Source organism: Mizuhopecten yessoensis, unplaced genomic scaffold (genome assembly GCF_002113885.1).
Source record: "Mizuhopecten yessoensis strain PY_sf001 unplaced genomic scaffold, ASM211388v2 scaffold11139, whole genome shotgun sequence".
NCBI lineage: Eukaryota > Metazoa > Mollusca > Bivalvia > Pectinida > Pectinidae > Mizuhopecten > Mizuhopecten yessoensis.
The window spans coordinates 139,749-155,266 of NW_018408899.1; the positions used below are offsets into that span (position 1 = coordinate 139,749).

At 36.1% G+C, this 15,518-nt stretch overlaps 1 protein-coding gene across 2 annotated transcripts in view; it reads left to right on the forward strand.

Moving 5' to 3' along the window:
* LOC110466626 (HEAT repeat-containing protein 1-like) overlaps positions 1-12,532 on the forward strand; it is a 34,631-nt gene extending 22,099 nt beyond the window's left edge. For both annotated transcript variants that reach the window (XM_021523235.1, XM_021523234.1), the window contains 18 exons: positions 354-605; positions 1,085-1,208; positions 1,932-2,101; positions 2,587-2,754; positions 2,949-3,092; positions 3,890-4,057; positions 4,473-4,651; positions 5,259-5,358; positions 6,950-7,029; positions 7,173-7,257; positions 7,662-7,796; positions 8,385-8,489; positions 8,615-8,685; positions 9,069-9,166; positions 9,877-10,034; positions 10,497-10,655; positions 11,358-11,466; positions 11,588-12,532. In XM_021523235.1, the coding sequence (XP_021378910.1) occupies positions 354-605; positions 1,085-1,208; positions 1,932-2,101; positions 2,587-2,754; positions 2,949-3,092; positions 3,890-4,057; positions 4,473-4,651; positions 5,259-5,358; positions 6,950-7,029; positions 7,173-7,257; positions 7,662-7,796; positions 8,385-8,489; positions 8,615-8,685; positions 9,069-9,166; positions 9,877-10,034; positions 10,497-10,655; positions 11,358-11,466; positions 11,588-11,676 (2,394 nt within the window). In that variant the 3' untranslated portion in view covers positions 11,677-12,532. The remainder of the gene's footprint in view (positions 1-353; positions 606-1,084; positions 1,209-1,931; positions 2,102-2,586; positions 2,755-2,948; positions 3,093-3,889; positions 4,058-4,472; positions 4,652-5,258; positions 5,359-6,949; positions 7,030-7,172; positions 7,258-7,661; positions 7,797-8,384; positions 8,490-8,614; positions 8,686-9,068; positions 9,167-9,876; positions 10,035-10,496; positions 10,656-11,357; positions 11,467-11,587) is intronic.
* The last annotated feature ends 2,986 nt before the right edge of the window (positions 12,533-15,518 follow it).

The following is a 15,518-nucleotide window of genomic DNA, read 5'->3' on the forward strand; positions in this document are numbered from 1 at the left end:
AAGGGCTGTAGGGTGGGGCTCAAAGGAGTCAGTGTGCTAAAATTTCTTCATTTTCCTTGTTAAGAATCAGAGGTGCTAGTTTCAAATCCTTTTTAGTCTGAAATCTGTATGCTAGATATTGAATAAGGTGGTTTTATTGTTTTTTGTCACTTTGAATAATATTTCTGTTCATGTTAAAAACAAAATCAACTCTCTGTATAAATATATCAGGTGACCGTTAAGGCCCATGGGCCTCTTGTTTGTTTTTACTCTCAAACTATTTATGCTGACAAATCTGCTGTAAATTAAATTTCAATGGTCTTGAGTATAATACATGATAAATGGGGTAATATTTGGGTGTTTGATTTTCGCAGGCCTGTGAACAAAGGACCAAGGTGCCCCGAGGCGTGTCCAATAAGGTGGAGGATGTAATCACCATGGTTATCCGAGTGTTCGTGGATGCCTACTCCCACATCCCTGACCATCGTCGTCTGATGCTATTCACCAAACTCGTTAAGATTGTGGGTGATGACCTTTACCTGTGGCGCACACTTCTCTTACTGGTCGCTCACCTGGTTACCAGAGGAACACAGTCCAGTGACGATACTCCGGCCACTGAGCGTGAGGTAGGCCTTACATTTTGTATTTATATCTTATATCATTATATTCACGAAAAAATCCTGTTATTTTGCTGAGGTTTGCCAGATACTTTCAGAGATTTTCACTTAAACAGATTACATATTTTTTTACTGACTAAAGTAGGAATGCTTTATATATCTGGATGATAAGTAATCCAAGCATACTCTCTTATAATGTTATACAGAATGTAGTCATTTATAATATTGAACAAAATGTAATAATTTATTATGTTACTCAAAATGTAACCGTTTATAATGTTATACAAAATGTAGTAATTCATAATGTTACACAAAAAAAATGTAATTTATAATGTTACTCAAAATTTTGAAATTTTATAATGTTTACTCAAAATTTAGTAATTTTATAATGTTACTCAAAATTTAGTAATTTATAATGTTATACAAAATTTAACAGTTTATAATGTTATACAGATATAGTAATATACTATAATATGTGTAATTGGTAGATACTGTCCAAGGATATGGAGTTCTGTTTACAACTCTCTGGTCAGTTCTCTGTCACAACACAACTGGAGTTCGCCACAGCAGCCATCAAGTATCTTGGGGAACTTCCAGATGATAAAACAGAGGGTATGTATTAGATACCATCCTCTATACTCCAGGGGTTAAGCTCACTTACACTCTCTGCACCCCTGGAATATTTCATGACAAAATTGAAGGCTCCATGTTTGCAACCTTGTGGATGAGACTAGAAGACTAGTTTGATACTTTGATCAAAAGAATCTCATGTTAGCATAATGGAAAAAGTGACTGGCTTGAAAGTCGGGTGTTCTCCTGTGTAATCTTCAAAGCACAGGTATCAGCATAGCAAAAGTGTGGGTTTTTTAACCAAGATCAATGAAATAGCTAACAGCTTGACTTCAAGTTTGCTATGACACATTCCGTGGTTGCAGAGAGTGTAAGTGGGTAAACCTTTGTAATTGTATTAGCATTGTTGCTAATATGAAAAAAAAATCAAAGTCATTTTCAACTGTTCAAAATTCATGCACTTGAAAGAAAAAGTAAAACAAAACAAAAGAGATTGAACTCAGGGCCTATCCAGTGCCGATTCTAAATGTTACCATTCTTGCCATCTAGTAATCATAAATGCACAGCATCATTAGTTGGATGTATAACTTGACAAGGGAAGTAACTTTAAGCCTGCAACACTTGTATTTTATAGCTTCATCACCTATATAGGAAAGAAAATACTCCAAATAAAAGAAAAAAATACCTGAACATATGTGTTTCCATTTATAATCTGATATTGTGAAACAATGAGTGATCAAAATTTCCTGTATGTGTTCTTTATAGAGAAGCTAGCTCAGCGGGTGGCTCAGCCCCATTCACTGGGAAAGCTGCGTAAAGAAGACACAGAGATATACAACGTGAAGGTTCATTCTGCCAAACAGTTGCGGCACTTCAAGTACAAAGTCGTAGAGCTACTTATCTCTCTGTACACCAACCAGGTGTATATTGTACAGGTAATACTATTGATCACTTTGTCCACCCACCAGGTGTATGTTGTACAGGTAATACTACTTATCTTTTTGTACACCAACCAGGTGTATATTGTACAGGTAACTCTTCTTATCTCTCTGTACATCAACCAGGTGTATATTGTACAGGTAATACTACTTACCTCTCTGTACACCAACCAGGTGTATATTGTACAGGTAACACTTCTTATCTCTCTGTACATCAACCAGGTGTATATTGTACAGGTAATACTTCTTATCTCTCTGTACACCAACCAGGTGTTTATTGTACAGGTAATACTTCTTATCTCTCTGTACACCAACCAGGTGTAAATGTACAGGTAACACTTTTTATCTCTCTGTACACCAACCAGGTGTATATTGTAGAGGTAACACTTCTTATCTCTCTGTACACCAACCAGGTGTTTATTGTACAGGTAATACTTATCATTCTACACATCTCTCATATTTCTCTTCAACCTCCTTTGCAGGTTTCAAATTGTAAAGATGCATCACTACTGATTAAGTTTAAAGGTCTTCTTCAAACCATCCTGGAGTTTCTGTCTAAGGTTTCCAAAGCAACAGACACTTACCAAGAAACTATAACAGCAAGGTTTTGGAGAGCATTTCAACACAAAGTATATGATCTACTAGAGAAGGTAAGAATATTGTAGATAAAACCATGTTAAGTGTTTGTCTCTTTGTGTGTGTTAAGTCTTGGTGAGGATTTATCACATACATTGATATGCTAAATGGAATTTGTCATGCTGGAATTTTGTGATTTTGATTACTTGATACATAACCCTATAGATTTTGGTTGATGAATCTAATTACTTGGCATGACTTGCAATAGGTTGTGACTTTGTTACCGGAGGACATGTTTGTGGAGGTAGTATCCTCGCTGATGGACCACAGTCTCCCGAATGTACAGAGAAAGGCCCTGGAGCTGCTCAATACCAACCTACATCAGAAACGGGTGGCCCTAACAAAACATGAGGTATATATATCATGGGACACTCTCACAACACATGTGGTACATATATCTTTACCTTCTATCGTCATCAGAAATAGGACACCCTCACAGCACATGTGGTACATGTATCTTTACCTTCTATCGTTGCCTTTACCCTCCAGAAAGCACATATACTTTCCAACTTTAAGAGAAATTAAAGGCCATAAAACACACAACAAGAGACAGATACCTTCTTTGTATTTACCAAGAATAAAACACATAGGTATATTGGTAGAAGAACATAAATTTTAGTAAAAATGAGAGCAAAATTTATGTTCTTCTACCAATATATGTAAATCAATCAAATGGAGACTGTTTTTAACTTAATGATACCATAGCTTATTTACCAAGTATTGTATATTTATCCATATATGCACCTATAACTTGTACCTAATTTGATCGCCGCCCGAGATGTGTATTAACCAATTTCGAATAATTCATTCCAACTCCAGACCGTTACAGTCACAAATACACAGGTACTACATGTGTAATGCGCACCTCGGATGGGTATTCGCAAATTCTCCTTAAATATCCATAGTACGAGAGCAAGAGTGTATGCAAGTTGTGTTTTGTACTGTCTTTTGTAAAATAACATGTGAAAAAAACAAATAAAGATGTTGGAAGAAAAAAAAAAATATATGTAAATCAAGGTAAATCCCTATACATATAAGATTTATGTTTAATATCAACTTGTATAAAGTTAAGATTTAAAATGGGGAGACATTCCTGGCTATAGTTTCTTTGCCTTATTAGACTTCAAATAAAGACATTGTGTTGTTTAGGTATCCCTGCTCCTGCCCCTTGTGGACAAGACCCGTGGTATTATAGAAAGGACCTGTCTGGTCGCGGGTGGTGTGGAGGAGACCATTGTCAATGCTCAGACGGCTCTGTACGGACTTAAACTCTTGTGTCGTCATTTGGGGGAGAACAACCCACACACCTTCATCAAGGTAAGCTTTGGACACAAACGAAAACGATAGTAAAGTGTAACCTATAAAGCTAGAATCATACTTCTTCATGTGGATTGGGTTTTTTCTCCCATTTCTTGTCAAAAATGATGTAAAATGAAATTGTCCAGTGAAAAAACACTGGTTTCTATGACCAGCTTCCCTGCTCTTGTATGATACATTATTCAGTCTGAATAGGAAATGTGATGTCATACAATAGTTACCGTTGTGACTTGCCCTTAACTGATGGAGTTACAACCATACGTGTCTACTACTTGACAGAAGATAGCTCTATCCTACACCCACTGGTGTATACGTAGGAGAAATTAATTATCATATATATCATTTTGTAGTCAAATGAATAAATTCTATTAAAAATTAATTCATTGCATTGTCAAAACTGCACTATTTCCAATAGGTTCTGAAGCTTGCAGTGCGCGTGTTCAGTGAGAGGGGAGATAACCTACAGCTGTCAGCATGTGCCTTACTTTGTATTGCTGAGATTTCCCAAGTTCTCAGAATCCATGTCATCGCCCATCTCTCGTCCTTCATGCCTCAAATCATCACCTGTTTGGAAAACCACGACACGTTGCTAACGTAAGTACAGATTTGAAAGTTGACTCCTGTTGGTGTCAAAGAAGGTCCACTACATCCAATAGCAACTGACTCGGGATGTAGTATTTATTGTCTCATTTTTATGTGTTGTATGGTGGGACACTTTGCCTTGTCTTACTTTTGCCCTTCCCCCGGTAAAATCTATATTTGCCAAGCGTTAATTTAGCCTTTCACAGGTAGTTGCTATACATGGTATAATGTGTACTTATCACTCCCATGTTGGAGGGCAAAAAAAAGGTAAAAGTTAAATTTTGCTTAGATTTTCAAGTGTACATTTTTTCTTGTGTCGCCCTTGACTTATAATCACTTTGATGATATGTAATTGAGCAGTCATGCCTTTGTCTAATAGTGATATCTCCACTCTGTTTTTGGGCTGTGATACATAGGACAATGATCTTCTTTGGACTTGTTTTTCTTCCATACATGGCATAGCAGTACATTTTGCCAGGAATTTTCAGCTTTTTTAACTCTTCATAGTTTTCAGCTGTGTAATTAATATGCATTTATGATGGTGACTTGTTTCTGTTGTTGAGAAAGATTAAAAAAAAATAAAGATCAGAGATAATATTTGTGTTGACATCTGTTGTAGAAATGAGCTGTTCCTGATGAGTGTGGTTACAACTTTACAAAAGGTTGTGGAAAACCTCTCGAACTTCCTCAGTCCCTACATCAAGGACATCATTCTACAGGTAAGGCTGAAGACAAAGAACACAAAGGGAAGTGCATGCATACCTGCCAACCCCGGACATACTAAAAGAGGGTGATGACCCTCTTTTGGAAATAAAAAGAAGGGTCATAGTGCGCGACGGCTTTTTTCGCAACAAATATAAGAAAAAGAGATATTAAATTAGAACTTAAATATTTTAATGATGTTAAGTTACATTCTATATTCATTGAACTGTTCTTCCAGCAGATCTAGCTACTGTAATCCTCATCCACAATACCAAATTCAAAGCTGAAAAATAAAAAGGTTTGTCAACAACACAACTTATGAAATTAATTCATAATAATATATATGATACTGTGTTTCCACAGGCATTTTTTATGTCAATTAAAATGGTCCTGACAATAACATGTCACATTCTGCTCATATAAAATACCATTTTGTTTCTGTCAATGAAAATGGTCCTGACAATAAGAAGTTGTACCCTACTCATATAAAATATCAGTTTTATACGAGTAGGGTTTGAACTCTTATTGTTAGGATAATTTTGATTGACAAAAACAAATCATCAAATGCCTGTGCGTGTTTTTGAATGTCTTAGTAACGTCGTTTTAAGCACCAGATCAAACTGAAATATGTAATTTAAAAGACTAGAGTGCAGAATGCAGCGTTTGGTCCACGACCGCAGGACTTTATACACTAAAACTCATTTTCCTACAATATGTGAACAATTATCTTTTCTTTTAGCATTTCGTGTATACTATAGTCAGAGACGTATATGCAAGTCCCGAGCCGCAAGTCCCGATAATGACTTCTTTCTTCAAGAAGACATAATGTTACCTTCAAAATACGATCTATTCTACGTGAATACAATTGTAAAAACAACTCTATTATTTGTTAAAACACCTGACTAATGAGTTGCCAGCAAGTTCAGTAACAACGGTATTTGTATAAACATTTGGAAAAACCGTTCTAGTACGTATATAAACAACTCGCAACTTACCTGTTGGTGAGAAACGAAAACAAAAAATAGATCGTCTTTCTTATGAAGAAGGATGGAAAAGTCTAGAGAATTCCGAGTGACTTCGGTAACTTCTAATATACGAAAAGATTCCGGATGAAAACGGGTGAAATTGACGAAATCTGGGTCAAAATCGTAACCCGGCAGGTGAAGTTATAAAAGCGGGTGAAAGGCTAAAATCTCGGGTTACACCCGACGAAATCGGGTCACTTGGCAGGTATGTACATGTATTGTGTTCTTGGTTATTCAAGATTCTTTATACAAGACAACACCAATGTATAAGTAGAATATGGAACAAATACATTGGTTTGATACTTCAAAACATACTTTTGTAGTTCTGTTTCTGGTTTTGGTGTAGACTAAGGCTGTTTTCATTTAAACGGCCAAACCGGTCGGACCACAGTTGTTCGTTTATTAAATAAGGTCGGACCCAGTAATCTGATGCTGCTTTCAGGCGAGCCTTGCAAGGCCAGCATAAACATTTGCAGGTCTGCCAGGATTTATACCTGAAATTGTAACATTTATAAACGGATAAAGCATAAACGAACAGGCCCTAAGAGTTATAACTTGAACACCTGTTTTTTTACTTATATAGGTGTGCTGTCTGTCTGCTCTGGACACGGAACTTGATGTGATGAAGAAACCACAGACACAACAACGGCTGAAAAATACCAGGTATTATTCAACATCCAAATTCTTTTGACTGTAGAATTACTGTGTAATAATGAGATTGTTTTCTCTAAATATTTTGCTATATTAATATGGTGTACACATTGTTGAAGATACCTTGCTGTAGTTTTCCTTTTCCTCCGTTACAGGTCATCGCTGTCAACAGTACTGCCATTCCGTGTCATGCTTCCATCTGTCAGCAATTGCTTTGAAAATTTCTCCAATAACGATCTGGTAAGGCTTTGTGACAAACAGATATTTCAATGAAAAATATGTTACATGTATTTGTGTTAAAGATGTTTTTATAAGGATTTACCTGCATTTTGACAGCATATATGGTCGTATGAATGCAGTTGGTAACGAACATATTCTATGGTGTGCGTTTTTTTATTGCGTATGCGCTAATTTATATGCAGTCAGAGTTTATTAAGCTGGAGAATTGAGAGATTTAAATATTAACCTATATTGTAAATAAGCTTATAGTCAGTAAAAAAATAATGTTTCTGTTTGTCCTATATCTAGACCTTTCTGTGCATTGCCATTCCTCGAGAAGAGCCTGAAGATGCAAAAGTGCTCAGGGACTGTTATTTTACACTTGTGTTATACATACGTATGTCATTGTTAACTTATCCTTGTAGATGTGTGTGAAGCCCCTTATGTCCCTGTTGGAGGACCATATAGCCAATATGAGCCGTGATGACCTCACTAGTAACCTGCCACAGCTCCAGGCTTTCTTCCTTGTGTGTTTGGACTTCCGAGCCAAACATCCAGATGTAAGTAACACGTATACCCTAGTCATCATTGATTTCAATTGTTATAATAGATCAGAAAATATGTCTACATTCTATTTAATAGGCAATAGCTCCGATTCTATAAATCAGTTTAAGGTAGTACTCTCTACCATATGATGATATAAAATTTTGTAAAGTGAAAATTAAGTCGATTGTTGTCTGTTCTGTTGACTTCAAGTGTCAGGTGAAATTTTGAGACCTTGAAGATCCCTGTCCCACTGCACTGTGGTTGTTCGTATATACAGTAACCTCCCTTTAACTTCAGTGTGGATATAACAGTAGCAATTTGAGCCAGGACACTTCTTTAAAACAGGTAGCTCAATTTGTTAGAGCGTTTGTATAACAGCCTGAAGTCCAGTGTTCGAATCCCTGTCTAGCCCAGCTGATTTTTTTCCGTACTCAGAACACTGCTATTTATTATATTTCGTTTGTGTTTCTATGTATGTGCTTGATATGGAACTAAAATTTATAAAAAAAAACACAAGAAAAGACATTTTTAGGAGGTTGTCACATACAGTTCTTTGGGAAAGGAATATGATTGCAGTAATATTTGCTAAATCTGATTTACAGGTGGAAGAGAGTGACATGACCTTGATAGAGGGCAGCATTATGCAGACCATCATCTCCATGGTGATGAAGCTGTCAGAGTCCACATTCAGACCATTTTTGCTCAAGGTAATTATCATGAATTATGAAGGCTTAAACTTTTTTAATCTATTTGAAACACTTTATACATGCTGCAGACTCTTTAAGGAAATACATGGCACTGTTAAGCTATTTTGATGTTGTTTTTTCTGTAGCTTTATGACTGGGGGACCAGGGAATCTGACATCAAGGCAAGAGTAACAGTATTTTACAGACTAGCTCAGAGGTGAGTGATACACTTCAGCCAAGATTACAGTATTATATAGACTAGGTGACAAATACTTATACACACAAGTCAGGATTTATAATAAAATTTCATATGTAGCTATGTGGGATAGGGAAATTCTACCTAAAGGTGTAGAATGTGGGTCAGAACCGAGGCTTTGTGTATCTTGCATATCCAGTGATTAAAGAAAGTATATTACAGACTATCTGTCAGGTGAATATTATTATACATAGTACATTGACTGTCTTTTATATTTGATTCAATAAATACCTGTCGTAAGCAATAACATAACTTGGTCAGCTCATATGAGTCACACTTTGATTTGAGTATACAAAACATTCTGCAATTCTTTAGAAATGTAAGGTTACTTTATATATTTACAGTCTAGCAGAGAAACTAAAGAGTCTGTTTACCCTGTTTGCTGGACACTTTGTACAACATGCTGCTGACCTCCTGGACCTAAATAACTCATCCAAAACAGGTAATGCACCTACAAACTAGTATTCCAATGCATTACAACTGTACAATGAAGTTTGATGTGTGGATTTACAGAGATACTCGGTAGTGGAAATTGATGTTAAGAAACATTGGAATAACTTATGTTTGGACATGTGCACGATTGTCCCTCATGGTAATCCAACTCCTTTCTCACGAGTCCATGATGTAACTACAAGGTATTTGTTCACTTTGTAGGTACAGTTTTCTCTAAACGATGTCTGCTTTCATTTTCTTGTTGAAATAGTCCTGGTGGCACAGAAATATTCTTTAATAATGAAAGCATTTGAAATTTGAGTGGATCATCCTTATAGACAGACCTCAGAGTACTTAGTTTCAGAGTTTTTGTCAAATAAATCGCAATAAATCAAGGATTGTTTGTGATTTCCTTCTCATATGTATTAAAATTTGTAACATTTAATACTTAAAATGTGTAATGTGAATTGACCTTGTATAAATAATGCAAGTAAGCAATAGTCAGTCATCTTATTTTCAGCCGGGCATTACTGGACCCCATGAGCTACAAATGCCAAATTTTCAGAGGTCAGCCTCAGTCCCAATCTGTGTCATTTCTTTCCAAGTTTTTACCAGTTGAAAATGTTAACTGACAGAAACACTTACACATTTGTTTGCCAAAACAGTTAAATTAAAGACGTGTATTTAATACATATCCTGATTACATGTGTTTGTCTACAGGTAAGGGTTACTTTGGGAAGGGAAAGCAGTATCGTCGAATGTCTCATCAGCTGCTGGTCCATGTGATTGACTGTCTCCAGAAGTGTTTCCTGTATGACACAGAGGGTTTCCTCAACAAGGAGCGCTTTGACTGCCTTATGCAACCACTAGTAGACCAGGTTGGTATTTTATTAGAAATTTTTCATCACATGAGGGTCACAAGTGTTAAAAACCTGACTTGCTCAAATGACTGTAAGGAAACTTTTAGATACTTTCTATGGTTGCTTTACTCATATGGACACTGGATACATCAAACACTCTATATTAGGTATACAAAGATTGATTGAAAGACTAGGTCACTTCTGTAGTGATTCTATTATAGACCCAATGATCAGTTTTCTTGAATTTTCGAAAATATCCCCAAAAATATCTTCATGTTAAATTTCTCATTACGGGGAAATTGAAAAGTAAATTTTCATTAATATTAAAAAGTCAAAACTTCAACTGCATATAGAGAGTAATGAAAAGAAGTAAATTAGGTTTTTACTCTTCAGACATTAAAAAATTGTGGAAAAAAAATGCATTTGAAAACATACAATGACTCTTTATAAAACATCTGGTTGTTTATGCTATGTTTGTAGTTGGACAATATTGGCCGGAGTGAGAATCTGTACAGAAAGCGTGTGGATCATCACCTAGTACCCTGTCTAGTACAGATGGCTGTAGCCATACAGGACGACTCCCTGTGGAAAACCTTGAACTACCAGATCCTTCTGAAGACCAGACATGAGGAGCCAAAGGTAGGATACTGCTGATAGCTTTGATGTGGATTATCCTCTATATGACATTCACAAATTGACTCATCACTTTTTTCAACAGCATTACATGGTAACCATGACGATGGTACAGTGGTATATACTTATTCTGTGAACAACTTTATGAAATTTTATTAATATCTAAAGGTATTGTTTATCTTAAATTTTACCTGTACAGAGGACAGGTAGGGGTCTAATAGGCTAATGGATGTTAAAAGGAACATTTCTATATTCCTCTTTAAGCTATAATAACTCTTGAAAAATGTTTAAAAATGTGGCCTGTTTGATTCAGATAACACATCATTGCCACATTTATTCAGTCAAGTGAAGCACCTGTCAAGCTGGATTGCCTTTCAGATGCCTAGTGAGCCCGAAGCAAGCAGGCCTCAGTTGGCTATACATCATTTTCATAACTTAAGCATTATGACAATTGGAGTTGTTGTTTACATACTAGGTATTTGGGGGGATTCCCACCGATAATACTCAACATACAGACTGTTTTCATGTCATTGTACTACATAAGTCTGTTAGAAATGCATAGATACATTAATTACATAGACATTTGAAATATGTTATGTAGAAATGTTACTTTAAGATCTGGTCAGATTTACCTGTACAAAAGAAAGGCTGCCTAATAGCTTGAGAATTTATATCAATAAAACCTGACATGTGTATCTATGGCTACAGGTACGGTTAGGAGCTCTGAACGCTGTTGATGAACTACACAAGAAGTTAGGAGAGGACTACCTGGGCCTACTGCCAGAGACTATACCATTCCTGGCTGAGTTGATGGAAGGTAAGTACTATAGTCTATCAAAGAAGGGACATTACAGAGATTTTCTGTCAAAAGTTGAATTTATGAAATTATTAGTTTGTTCCTGTTACACTTCCATCATTGTACCTTCTTTTTTTTGCAGATGAATGTGAAGAGGTGGAGAAAGAATGCCAGGCTGTAATTGGAGAGATGGAGAAAACCCTTGGTGAACCTCTTCAGAAATATTTCTAGATGTGTGCTAGTCCATCATTTTGGAGATGGAGAAAACCCTTGGTGGACCTCTTCATAAATACTTCTAGACGATGCTAGTTTATCATTGGGGAGATGGAGAAAACCCTTGGTGAACCTCTTCAGAAATATTTCTAGATGTGTACTAGTCCATCATTTTGGAGATGGAGAAAACCCTTGGTGGACCTCTTCATAAATACTTCTAGACCATGCTAGTTCATCATTGGGGAGATGGAGAAAACCCTTGGTGAACCTCTTCAGAAATACTTCTAGATGGTGCTAATTTGTCATTTTGGAGATGGAGAAAACCCTTGGTGGACCTCTTTAGAAATATTTCTAGATGGTGCTTGTCCATCATTTGGGAGATGGGGAAAAACCTGGTGGACCTCTTCAGAAATATTTCTAGATGGTGCTTGTACATGTCCATCATTTGGGAGATGGGGAAAACCCTTGGTGAACCTCTTCAGAAATTCTTCTAGATACATCTAGCTTCTTTTTCCTTCCAATGCTGATGAAGGTGTGCCAGTTAGTCATTTGAAAGATGACAAGAACATTGGAAAATCTCTTTTGGAACACTTATTGATATCTCATCAGTGTTAAATTGGCTGAACTAAGCTGAATTTGCTGAAGGACATATAAAGCTGGAGAAAAAAAGGAGAAAACTATAAAAGTAATATTTTATAATCTAAGTATTTATATACAGAATACCACTGATTATGATGTCCGGTAAATAATGTTTTATGCATGTATCATGAAATATTGCAAACGCATGATATAGATTCCTGATAAAACTTTGTATTAGGAATTCTGGACTGTTTCTGTTAGAAAAATATTTGATTGTGCATTCAATTAAAAAAATCTGAGATAATATATTGTGTTTTTCTTTTGTTCTTCTTCTTGTATCTGAATGTGAGTACCAGGAGCAAAACTAGAGGCCTGTATAAGTCTTCTTGTTGACCAACGTAAAAAGCATCTAATTTTATATTATAATGCCAGATGAAAGTATGCAGTCAGAATTCAGCAGTAAGGTGACAATTGAAGTATGCTAGGTGAATGAGTCTGTCGTATATGTTCAAGATGAATGTAATTCTCAAAGTTCTTGTTACTCAAGGACAAAACTTGAAAACTTCTGAAGTCTTAGGTACAGAAAGGGCAAAATGATATAGCGTATTGTACAGAAGGAAGATCTATCAAGTCTGCTCAAGTACAACAAAGAGTTATAGCGGTGGGTATAGAAAACGGAATACGGTGATTCAGTGTATAGAAAACAGCAAAAATAATGTAGCCTATTGTACAGAAGGAAGATCTATCGAGTCTGCTCGAGTATGACAAAGGGTTATAGCGGTGGGTATAGAAAACGGAATACGGTGATTCAGTGTATAGAAAACAGCAAAAATAATGTAGCCTATTGTACAGAAGGAAGATCTATCGAGTCTGCTCAAGTATAACAAAGGGTTATAGCGGTGGGTATAGAAAACGGAATACGGTGATTCAGTGTATAGAAAACAGCAAAAATAATATAGCGTCTTATGTAGAGAATAGAACAAAACAATATTAGTTGGGTTTAGAAAACAATAAAAATGAAGCGTGCAGCAAAATTATAAAGCGGAGGGTATTAAAATCACAGGATGAAAAAATAGCGCAAAATAATATGAATATAATAAAGTGTTGGTTTTAGACACAAAACATGCATACTGAAGTGTTGGGTAAAAGGAACAGTCGAATAATATGATAATATATAAAGTCGAGTAATACGATAATATATAAAGAAAACAATGCAAAGTAATAATGTTTGGGTATAAAAATCGGCCAAATGATATAAATTTGGGAACTGAATACAGCAAAATCACAAATTTAAGTCAGAAAATTGAACGTTCTTGGTCTAAAATAACTTCTGTTAAAACTTTAGATTTGTTTACATTATGTATACCTTCCCTCATACAAACCTTAAGTCACATCTTAAATATTTGGTATATCGGTTCTTTCCTTTGAAAATACCATTTGATTGACAACATTTTTGTTGAATTCAAGAGATAATTTAAAAACGTTACAGTCGAGACTAACAGTGCATCCTTCTAAACTCCGTTCTTGGATTACAATGAAGCTGTATTCATAAACAGCAGAGAAGATACATAGGTACCCGATCTTAATGTCACATTCAGATGTGTTCATGTTTTTTCTTGTTAAATAACAAGAATTTGAGATCCTATACTATTGATATTTTTACAAAGCTGGCCATGTAAGATAGAGTTTTCCCATGAAAGATGAGTCAGCCATTCGACCCCGATCATGCTCTATAGGTCATAGACAATACGAATGTTTGGACCATCCACGACACTCAATGGGTTACGCTCACTTATGTTCTCAGCACCCTTAGAAAATCGGAGACTCAGTGTGCACCACTTGTGGATGATATAAGAAGACTAATTTGGTCCGTTGATGTACATCGAAAAATGGTACGGCAGCATAACGGTAAATTTGGCCTGCATTGAAGTCGGTATCGATTCTCTGTAACCTTCAAGGACAGCCTAACAATTGGTCAGGTGTTTTACTCGAAACCAATCAAATAGCTAGCTGTGTGCCTTCAATTTTGCCATTACATATTCCAGAGGTGAAGAGAAAGTAAGTGAGCATAACCCCTGACATCTGGAGTAGAGTTGAGAGGATGGAAGATATGCAAAAATATGAGATATCTAGCTCGATCTCTCGCATATCTGTAGGAGTGCACACAACGAGTTGTGGAAAAGGTGGATCCGGTCATATCATCGGCTTGTCAACAACACCTAGATCAGCTAGAAAACAATCTTTATCGAAGAATATAAAATATTCAGGAATGCTATGACGCTATATCTTATTGATCTCAGTGTAATAAGCCCCTTCCTGAGCTCCATACGAAATTATGGCCATAGGTTGCTTTAAATATTTATAATATTTGGAATTCTCCATCGACGTAATCTTTAAATAAATACCTCCTAATAACGGAGCATGTCAAAATATTATCCATACACGGAGGAAAGGTTATTTATCTTTGCCACTGTACCGATAAAAACATCGACAACAAAACAACAGCTATCAGGATGTGTTAGCGGGTATTACAACAGGAAGCTAGTACCCCTAGTTGTGGCTGGTTTCTTCCTGGTGATTGGTCTCTGATTAACGTGTTACATTATGACAGATAATAAGGTTTACAACATGACTTGTCCGTAGAGCTAGTGATGTGCATAATGAGTGCCATTATCATATCATACAGATTAAAACAATAAAAATAAAATGATAAATGAATCAAAAATAACGCGTGGGGAACAATAGTACCTAGTCACCTGGTGGTGTAGTTTATGTTTACAAATATTATATTCTGCTAAGTTTATGCAAGAAGTACAAGGCAAAATGTGTTGCCTTCAAAATTTGTTTAAAAGGTAAAATATGGAATAAAAAAGAAATCTCCACATCTTGACCACAAAGGGGGAACCGATCAGGAGACGCCAAAACAACGAACGACACCATTCCGAAGCAAGGTGAAACATCTGGTCGATCCCTGGCCTGATCTGTACATATAACTATACACGCAAAAGTCATATCGGTACGTGGCTTTTTTATGTGTGTCGTAAGAAGCTCCATCGCCACTGTTCTTCCTCTACTTCTTTATAGTTTCATCAGACCTTCTTGGCATAGAAGATTACCTGGAGTGCGTGGGGGACGCAAAATTAGTTAGAAGATTTTTTGTTTGTTTTGTTATTTTGGATTTAACATAAAACTATATACATATAAGTAGTATTTAGTGTAGGAGAGGTGCGAGTACAGCTGGAGTCAGCTGATCTCTGAAGGTGTCTACAGTAGCACAGTCT